Source organism: Gossypium raimondii, unplaced genomic scaffold (assembly GCF_025698545.1).
Source record: "Gossypium raimondii isolate GPD5lz unplaced genomic scaffold, ASM2569854v1 Contig00285, whole genome shotgun sequence".
Classification (NCBI taxonomy): Eukaryota; Viridiplantae; Streptophyta; class Magnoliopsida; order Malvales; family Malvaceae; genus Gossypium; species Gossypium raimondii.
The window spans coordinates 31599-42500 of NW_026291385.1; the positions used below are offsets into that span (position 1 = coordinate 31599).

The 10902-nt window shown below is 35.2% G+C and overlaps 1 protein-coding gene and 1 pseudogene across 1 annotated transcript; one reads left to right on the forward strand and one right to left on the reverse strand.

Annotated features, from left to right (window-relative positions):
* Window positions 1-104: 104 nt before the first annotated feature.
* On the reverse strand, window positions 105-2470 carry LOC128038435 (30S ribosomal protein S3, chloroplastic). Its single transcript, XM_052627379.1, has one exon. It carries the CDS (start codon window positions 2068-2070, stop codon window positions 1414-1416), a length of 657 nt encoding a protein of 218 aa, XP_052483339.1. The 5' UTR covers window positions 2071-2470; the 3' UTR covers window positions 105-1413.
* Window positions 2471-6953: 4483 nt separating this feature from the next.
* The window catches only part of LOC128038446 (photosystem II CP47 reaction center protein-like), a 5337-nt pseudogene continuing 1388 nt past the window's right edge, over window positions 6954-10902 (forward strand).

Below are 10902 nucleotides of genomic sequence, written 5' to 3' on the forward strand. Positions count from 1 at the left end.
CTATTTGTCTAGATGTAATCCAAGCGGGTTCAAGTGCTTGAAGAGCATATCTACCGAAACAAATCCGATTACCTCGATACGATATCCCCTTCATTCTTCCTCTATGTTGTTTACGAAATCGGGTTCTTTTGGGGTTATAGTTGATGGTTGTTGTTTATGAATTCCATCTCTACTACAGAACTGGACATGAGAGTTTCTTCTCATCCAGCTCCTCGCGAAAAAAAAAAATGACTAAAAAAATATTTAATTCTTAATCTTAAGATATACAGGTAGTTAATGAATAATTGAATCTTGGGATTCTTTGCTTTATGATTTTATCTGATCTATTAGAAATTTGTATATCTTGTTTGGATCTATTGGATATATATAAGTATAAGGAATTAAACACGGATTCTATTTCTAGATAATGTCTTATCTTGGTTTTGTTATAATGTTATAACGAATCTTTATTTTGTTTTTTATCATATTCATATCAGATTCAGATCGACAAAAATTGAACAATCAAATAAAATTAAACTCAAATTTTCGCGGGCGAATATTTACTCTTTTTCTAGTTCAGTTGTCGGGTTAACCCATGACCTCTCAGAATCAGAATAAAAAGAAATGCAGTGGTCTCTGGTTTGTTCCGCCATCCTCCCCGATAAATCATTAGGATTCGTTTTCAATAGAATCCTCCGCATTCACGGGTTCCGTCGTCCCCATCGCTCTCGATTAATGCTTAGGTCTGAATTCTCCAATGGAGCCTTAATTTAATATTTCTATTTATTTAATAAAATAAAATAAAATTTGTTCTTGAGTCAACCTTCTCAGTCTTTATTGACTTAAGTTAAGGCTCTTGATTTTTTCTTCAATGAACAGATATTCATCTAATTATTGATGAATCTCTATTGATGCTCTATTACATTGCTCTTTATGAGATGCTTCATAGACCTTACATATTGGAATCCTATGTCATTTCATTGCTATTTCTGTTTCTCTCTTTCTCTCATCCTTCTATTTATCCACATACTTTTTATTTTGCTTCACAATTTCGATCTATTCATAATCAGATTGGTTTTGTCTTTTACTTAATGCAAAAAAAATTCAGTTGCTATAATGATATGACCAATATATCATATCTTGACTGATTCTTTGGATCCAGATAATCCGAAGCGATGAGTTGGTTATTAGTGCTATAGTTATTAGCTTATACTGTGGTCCGCCCATTTTTTTTGAATCCTAAGCCTAAAAACCCAACGAGTCGCACACTAAGCATAGCAATTATATCAAATGATCAATCAAATTTTTATTTAACCTTATAGAATTTAGAACTGCTCATTTTTTGATTTTTATGTTCAATCAAAAATCAAAGAATTTGTCATTTTTTGTTCTATCGCAGAATAGAACGGAAAGACAAGTAGAGTCTTATTCTTATTATTCTTCGTCTATAAATATCCAAATTTTGATTCCTAATACCCCATAGATAGTTCGAACTCTATAAGAGCAATACTCAATTTTCGCTCCAATGGTTTGTAGAGGAACCCTACCTTCTCGGATCCATTCGACACGTGCGATTTCTTTTCCGTCGATACGCCCTGCAATTTGTATTTGAATTCCTTTTGTATCCGCTTGCTCAGTTAATTCAATAGCCTTTTTCATTGCCTTTCGAAATGAAACTCGATTCTTTAATTGTCCGGCTATAAATTCGGCAAGAATATTAGGGTGCCCATAAGGATTTCCAATTCTTGTAATAGCAATGTTGAGTTTTCGGTTCATACAATTAAGTTCTTTTTGCACATTCATCTGTAGTTCTTCGAGTTTTCGTGGCTTATCTTCAATTAATAATTTAGGAAATCCCATATAGATTATCACCTGAATTAGATCCAGTCTTTTTTGAATTTCTATACGTGCAATTCCCTCGACACCAGAAGATAGTCTCATATTTTTTTGTACATAATTCTTGATACAGTCTCTTATTTTTTTATCTTCTTGTAGACCCTCGGAATACTTTTTCGGTTGTGCAAACCAAAGAGAATGATGACTTTGGGTTGTACCAAGTCTGAAACCAAGTGGATTTATTTTTTGTCCCATAATCCTCCACTACTATATATTAGGATATGTCATATTTGTGTTCTTATTTATCCCTTTTTTAGCCATCCTAGCCATCCGGTGTTTTTTGGTTTTGGGCGCAGCATATATCTGTCAAGTGGTTCAAATTCAAGATCTTTCAATGCAATAGTTATATGACAAGTGGGTCTTTTTATCAGATAACTCCGTCCTCGAGCTCGAGGTTTTAGTCTTTTCAGAGTAGTTCCCTCATTTACTGCGACTTGACTAATGATTAAACTCGCTTCATTGAAACCCCTATTGTGACGAGCATTTGCTGCTGCAGAATAAACCAATTTTAAAATGGGATAACATGCTCGATAAGGCATGAGTTCTAGTATCATAAGTGTTTCTTCGTAGGAACGTCCACGAATCTGATCAATTATTCTTCTTTTTAGAAATAAGGAAAAAGAAATCATGGATAAATCCAAGCGACTCTTTCTTAAATCAAGCGATCTTTTCGTAGGCGTTTGCCCCGATCCAATCGGGGATCAATTGATTATAGAAACATGAGTTTAATTAGTCGATTTATTAGTGAACAAGGAAAAATATTATCTAGGCGAGTAAATAGATTGACCTTAAAACAACAACGATTAATTACTATTGCTATAAAACAAGCTCGTATTTTATCTTCGTTACCCTTTCTTAATAATGAAAACAGTTTGAAAGAAGCAGGTCGACCACTAGAACTACTGCTCTTAGAACCAGAAATAAATGAAACACCTTCAAAGAATCGAATCCGGTTGGGAAGAAAAAAATATTTTTTTATTGAGCGCCTTCGCTCATCTTGTTTTGATGACCTTATCAGAACCTTATCAGAATCAAATTTTTATCATATTAATTTCTACTCTACCTTCGAGTTCATTCTCGAGGGAACCCCATTTCATTTAAAGCATTTCGTTGGATTCCTTCGATCTCCTTATTTTCTAATCTCGTTGGAAATCATATAAAGACAATTCCTATTTGAGATAGCTATTTGTGCAAGTATTTTACGATTCAGAAGCAACTGTTTCTTGTACAGATTGTGTATTAATCTACTATAACTATAGGATACCCCCACTCCGCGAATTACTGCATTTATTCGAGTGATCCACAAACGACGAAAATCCCTTTTTTTCCTATCTCTATCCCGATGAGCCGAAACCATCTTATTCTTTGTTGAGTAATAGTTCGAGTAAGTCTTGAATGAGCCCTCAAGCTTGATGCAAATAAACTAATTTTTTTTCGACGTCTACGAGCTATATATCCCCGTTTAATTCTGGTCATTGAATAAAAGAAATTTTGATGAATAACTAATTCTTTCTTTCAGTTATTCTTTTCTAGTCTATTAATAACAAAACGGATTCTTCAATGTATAAAATAAAAATTCAATGGCTTTTGCTACTCTAACCGTCCCGACCACGATTTTCCTTTTTCTAGGCATTTCATTTCGCCTTGAAATAAGAAATTGTATTGATACTAGGTATCAAAAAAGCATATTAACTAAAATAAAGGAGTAAATAGAAATGGATAAATAAATAGTGGGTTCCATCGTTTCTATGGTTACTTCTTAAACGGTGAGGTCCTCTCTATACACGGAGCTCATTCCTTCATTTAATTGGTAACTTGTACAGTTCACACTCTTCAGCTCTACTCATAAATTTCCAGTAATAGATCTTTCACAACGAGATCTATCTTATACAATAACAGTATGTAAGGATGAGGATTAATTGGGCAGCTGACCCTGTTGAATCGTTCTTTGCAAGTCGAAACATAATCTTTTGGCTTTTTAAATAGGATTTTCCCCGCAATGGATAAGCATTTGCTACCAATAAATTTTTCTCATCTTAAATTCAAGATTGGTTGCGCCAATGGAAACCATAAATTTCATACACAATAGGGATATGGTAGATCTATCTTTTTAGATAGTGAACGGACGAACCCATTCTATTCACTGGTATGGATCGTTGATACTGAAAAAGTTGTTTCTTTTTTCTCAGCCCATGATCTGAACAAATCCTTTATGCACCCTAGTACATGTTCCTCAGCGCTGAGGGACATCCCAAAACAGGGGATTTCGTGACATTTCTAATTGGCTGTCTTGCATTTCCTAATAAGTTGTTTAATAGTTGGCACTTTAGATCATATTACGCAATAGACTGGTTTAGATCGATCCTAACCAGATGATTCTGAATTACTTCTTTTCTATTTAATAGATTAATAAAATATGTAACTTAGAAGCTTAAGTTAAGAAGGAAAGGAAGAAGAGGGATTAAATCAATCTTAATAAAATTGTGGATTAGTGTTAAATCATTGCTATTGCTATTTGTTATTTAACATTTAACTTCCGCTTCTAGATCCACAATTCCATGAGCTTGGGCTTCTGTTGCTGACATAAAAACATCTCTTTCCATGTCTTCGGATACAACCCATGAGGGCTTGCCCGTTCTTTGTACATAAACCCTTGTGAGGCTTTCATGAAGTTTCAGTAGTTCTTCCGCTTCCAGGATAAATTCTCCTGTTTGTGCCTCATAAAAGAACTAGCAGGTTGATGGATCATTACCTGATGAAGTATAACATAATAAAAGGTTCTTCTAACTCACATAATGAGGTGAGAAGAATAGCTAAAAATAATAAAGAATAATAAGAAAAAAAAGATAGAATTGAACAACCGTACAGGCATTTTTTGTGCATTGCATACGGCTTTACAATGGAATTCTCTTTTTTCTTTCATCGAAAAAAGAAAAAGAGAAAGAGAGCGTCTATTAGACCCAGATCACTAAATAATCCAATTACCACCCTTCTTTTTTTTTCGGAAAAGTTCAAAAATACTATGATGGCTCCGTTGCTTTATATATTTATTTCGTCTGTAATTCAGCAATCCCAAAGTTTCTTTTTTTTTTTCAAAAAGAAAGAAAAAAAATAGTCTTTTTTTTTTTCGTACTCTTTTATTTTATAACATAAATATTGTTATAAATATTGTTAATAGCCTCTGGTGTGAAAAGAAAAAAAGTTTGTGACGCTGAGATGGGCCCACGAAAGCTAAGATAAAATTGGAAATGCCCTTTCTCTCATACTACTCTTTCGATACATAATCTAATGTTTTGAAAAAAAAAAGAAATCAAAAAAATTTCATATCGAATTCGAAGTGCCATGCTATTATTACTTACTAATTCATATTTCATAGGGCGAAGGCATAGTCTTCTTTTTTCTTTCCATCAAATAAAAAAACTCATTGGCGCCGAGCGTGAGGGGATGCTAGACGTTTGGTAATTTCTCCTCCGGCAGGGAGAAAAGATCCCATTAGGCAAGCCAATCCATGCGCATGTTATGCACATCTGGTTGCTAAAGTGCATAGTATCATAAATAGCTACTCGGGTATTACCCATCCGCCAGGAGAGTTTATAAACAAATACAGATCTTTGGTATCATTCTCTATACTGAGATATACCATAAGACCAATAAGTTGATTCGAGATCTCGCTATCAACCTCTTGGCCTAAAAAAAGTAATCTTTCTCGATAAAGTCGGTTGATTAGGATAAAATTGTATCCCTTAGTAGCCGTACAGGCACCTTTTGATGCATACAGTTCAACAAAATTGCGAAAAAAAATCAATGTGTAGATTCCAGCCATCCTTCGTTTTTCTAGTTATGCCTTTTCTAACTTCTAATTTCTAACGAAGGGCTTTTCTTACATTTAAAAATAAAATGAAATTCAAAATGAAATTAAAGAAAGATAAGTTTTGGCCCGTTTTCCTATAATCTATAATATAGAAAAAATTCGCTAAACTTATCGCTTTAAACTTCATTGATCTATTTTTTTTCATTGGGATTCAATCCAAATCATGATGTCATTTTCTTGTTCCTGAATGGGTTTCATCAATTTTTATTCAATTTTTTAGGTTTATGCTCTACTCAGGTAAAGATCCATAAATTTTGATTTGCGCATATAGGACAAATGACCCAATACCACATCTTTTTGCTATGATTTCATTTTCCTTTTATTTAATTTTAATTCCTTTTTTCTTTCATGTTTTTCGCATATATTCAACGTATTTCTCATATTATTCGATTGATTAATAGTTTGAAATCGTTCTTATTTCTATTCGAATTTGTAAATAAAAAAGATTTATGATTATGATATAGGTGGTAATCATAAATGTATTACCAATTGGGTTTTTCTAAACGGAGCCTGGATGCTTCATTTTTCAGTCCAACCAAGCCAGCCATAAATCAGTCTAATTGAAAATATTAATCTGGATACCCCCCAAAAATGAAATGGATCTCTAATTGCACTTCATTACACTTCGCTTTTCAAATTTTTGATAATTCAATCAATCTTTTTGGAACGAAACAGAGATATCTCGATCGGGCGAGAAGAACGAGGGAATCCCATATGACCCAATATATTTGACAAGTCGCACTATACGTCAACCCAAACTGCATCTTCCTCTCCCAGATTTCGAAAAGGAACTTTTGGAACACCAATGAGCATTAAAGGAAAGAAAAAGATTAAATACTATATTTCACTTTGATCTGGAAGCGTAATAATGGTCTTAATAATATTGGCCTCATATTTTTATACATAGATAGAATAAGGCCATAAAATAAAGAAAGACAGAATGAATGAGAATTCTTACCAATAGGTCCTGAATGACGAACAAATAGGATGCGTTCATTCATAAAAAATAGGATCAACCCATTATTGATACTTATCGGGTATAGAATAGATCTGCTTCTCTTTTTTCTTCTGAGCGAATTCTTCCCTTAATTACTAATGGAATAGAACAAATATTAATCCTTTCTCCGAAAGAATCCACCGAAAAGGGAGGTATTCAATGCAATAAAGTTACATAGTGTCTATTTTTCGTTGATAAAGGAGGGTTTCCATGGGTTTGCCTTGGTATCGTGTTCATACTGTCGTGATTAGATGATCCCGGTCGCTTGCTTTCTGTTCATATAATACATACAGCTCTGGTTGCTGGTTGGGCCAGTTCAATGGCTCTATGTGAATTAACCGTTTTTGATCCCTCGATCCCGTTCTTGATCCAATGTGGAGACAAGGTATATTCGTTATACCCTTCATGACTCGTTTAGGAATAACCAATTCATGGGGCGGTTGGAGTATTACAGGGGGGACTATAACAAATCCGGGTATTTGGAGTTACGAAGGTGTGGCCGGAGCACATATTGTGTTTTCTGGCTTGCTTCTTGGCAGCTATCTGGCATTGGGTATATTGGGATCTAGAAATTTTTTGTGATGAGCGCACAGGAAAACCTTCTTTGGATTTGCCCAAGATTTTTGGAATTCATTTATTTCTCTCAGGAGTGGCTTGCTTTGGCTTTGGCGCATTTCATGTAACAGGATTGTATGGTCCTGGAATATGGGTGTCGGACCCTTATGGACTAACACAGCAGGTCAACCTGTAAAATCCGGCGTGGGGCGTGGAAGGTTTGATCCTTTTGTTTGGGAGAATAGCCTCTCATCATATTGCAGCAGGGACATTGGGCATACTGGCGGGCTTATTCCATCTTAGTGTCCGCCCGCCCCAACGTTTATACAAAGGATTACGTATGGGAAATATTGAAACCGTCCTTTCCAAGTAGTATAGCTGCTGTCTTTTTGCAGCTTTGTTTGTTGCCGGAACTATGTGGTATGGTTCAGCAACTACCCCATCAATTGTTGGGTCCTCGTTATCAATGGGATCAAGGATACTTCCAGCAAGAAATATATCGAAGGTTAGTGCTGGGTTAGCCGAAAATCAAAGTTTATCAGAAGCTTGGTCTAAAATTCCTGAAAAATTAGCTTTTTATGATTACATTGGCAATAATCCGGCAAAGGAGGATTATTCAGAGCAGGGTTCAATGGACAACAGGGATGGAATAGCCGTTGGGTGGTTAGGGACACCCTATCTTTAGAGATAAAGACAGGCGTGAACTTTTTGTACGTCGTATGCCTACTTTTTTTGAAACATTTCCGGTTGTTTTTGGTGAGACGGAGACGGAATTGTTAGAGCGGATGTCCCTTTTAGAAGGGCAGAGATCAAAAGTATAGTGTCGAACAAGTAGGTGTAACTGTTGAGTTCTATGGCGGCGAACTCAATGGGTGAGTTATAGTGATCCTGCTACTGTGAAAAAAATATGCTAGACGTGCTCAATTGGGTGAAATTTTGAATTAGATCGTGCTACTTTGAAATCCGATGGTGTTTTTCGTAGCAGTCGGGGTTAGTTTACTTTTGGGCATGCTTCGTTTGCCTTGCTTTTCTTCTTCGGACACATTTGGCATGGTGCTAGAACCCTGTTCAGAGATGTTTTTGCCGGTATTGATCCAGATTTGGATGCTCAAGTGGAATTGGAGCATTCCAAAAACTTGGAGATCAACTACAAAGAAGACAAGTGAGTCTGATGCAAGATTGCTTTGTTATTTTCCTTCTACTTCTATTTGTGATTTGCCATAGGCTGCTGGAAAAATCTTGATTTAAATCGCTGCCTTTTTCTTTGATTCTTGTTCTTTCTTTATTTTTATTCGGGAGATGATTCCAAATAAACAGGTACGGAGGCTATAATTGTAAACCACGATCGAATTTATGGAAGCATTGGTTTATACATTCCTCTTAGTATCTACTCTAGGGGATAATTTTTTTCGCTATCTTTTTCGAGAACCGCCTAAAATTCTAACTAAAAAATGAAATGATTTTCATTATCTCAATTGAGTAATGAGCCTCCCAATATTGGGAGGCTCATTACTCAATTAATCCCATCATTCCTCGAATGGATCTCTTAATTTGTTGAGAGGGTTGCCCAAAAGCAGTATATAAGGCGTACCCAGTAAAACTTACAAGTAAACCAGATATAGAGATGGCGACTAAAGGTTGCTGTTTCCATTATTATATAATTTCAAGATCACAATGGGTCTATGATAAGATTGTTTATTTACAGCGGAATGATATACAAAGTCAACAGATCTCACTGAATACAAAATAAGATTTATGGCTACACAAACCGTTGAGGTAGTTCTGATCTGGTCCGAACGAACTTTGTTGTAGGATTTTTGAAACCATTGAATTCGGAATATGGTAGGTAGCCCCTGGATGAGGAACGACTCCTTTGATGGGTGTCGCAATGGCTTTGCGATATTCTTATCTATTATTTTACGATTTATAATTCTTCGTTTTACTGGATGGAATTTCAATGAATTAGATTCACAAGAATCACGAAGCCTCTTTTCAATACAAAAGTGAAACTTTTAGTTCTCGGATTTTTTAGCCCCATTCTATTTCGGTAGTTCGACCGCGAGAATTTATTTGTTTCTGTATTTCCGAATATGAGTGTGTGACTTGTTATAATTGATCCTATTGATAGTACAGAAAATGGGTCTGTCATCTTGATCGAGATAGTTTTATCCCGTCGGATATGTTCTAGTATCTGGAGCACAGAATATATGAAATGGATCACAAAGTATTTGAACTATGATTCATACTTAATATTCAAACCTCGTGGCCGGACTCAAAAAAATTCAAGAAAGAGTTATATTATTTATAAATCGAAAGATTTTTATTCTTTCAAACTCTCATTTAGTTTATGCTTATTTTGATCAAAGGACAAACCTTTCTTTTCTTTTGTATTTTTTTATTATATCTATTCTATTGATTGAATAAGTGATGATCCAATGGTTCTTACTCAAAGAATCTTTGGACTTAGTTTGAAGGTTTTATTGAATCATCGCGGTTCTGGTATGAATCTGAAGTTTCAATTGATTCATAGAGGGTCTTAACAAGAGAATTCCTATCAAAGAAGAAAAGCAAAGAATAAAGCCACATTTCATACAAGAACAAATCAAAGCAAAGAAAAATAAATAAGTAGGTAAATAGAAGATTCAAGAGGCCTGTAACGATCAACATAAAAGACGACTGCGCCGACTTGATTTTTTAGCATTATAATTACAACTACAAAAAGAGCTTTCGGTTTTCACTCTTTTGTGTCTTCAGATAAAATTGAATGAAAAGATTAAGAAGTTTCAAACTTTCTATTCCATATCCGTTTCAGCTATTACTTGGTTGTTTTGTTTTGAGCTGTGCAGATGAAATTCTCATATACGGTTCTCGAGGGGGTCCTCTTGGTTTCCTATCTCAATAAAGTCTATGATTGGTTCGAAGAGCGCCTCGAAATTCAGGCGATTGCAGATGATATAACTAGTAAATATATATTCCTCCTCATGTTAACATATTTTATTGTCTAGGAGGAATTACGCTTACTTGTTTTTTGGTACAAGTAGCTACAGGATTTGCTATGACTTTTTACTATCGTCCAACCGTTACTGAGGCTTTTGCTTCTGTTCAATACATAATGACTGAAGCTAACTTTGGTTGGTTAATCCGATCAGTTCATCGATGGTCGGCAAGTATGATGGTCTTAATGATGATCCACACGTATTTCGTGTCTATCTCATAGTGGTTTAAAAACCTCGCGAATTAACTTGGGTTACAGGCGTGGTTCTGGGTGTGTTGACCGCATCTTTTGGCGTAACAGGTTATTCCTTACCTCGGGACCAAGTTGGTTATTGGGCAGTCAAAATCGTAACAGGCGTTCCGGACGCTATTCCGGTAATAGGATCGCCTTTGGTAGAGTTATTACGTGGAAGTGCTGAGTGTGGGACAAGCCACTTTGACCCAGTTTTATAGTTTACACTTTTTGTATTACCCTTCTTACTGCTGTATTTATGTTAATGCATTTCCTAATGATACGTAAGCAAGGCATTTCGGGTCCTTTATAGAGAATATAGACCATAGCTATATTGTAACAATAATTTATCTTATTACTTGGGGGAGGAACAATAGT

Bases quoted from the DNA above. Each gene is read 5' to 3' on its own strand.
- LOC128038435 (XM_052627379.1), bottom strand. From the start codon at position 2,070: ATGGGACAAAAAATAAATCCACTTGGTTTCAGACTTGGTACAACCCAA.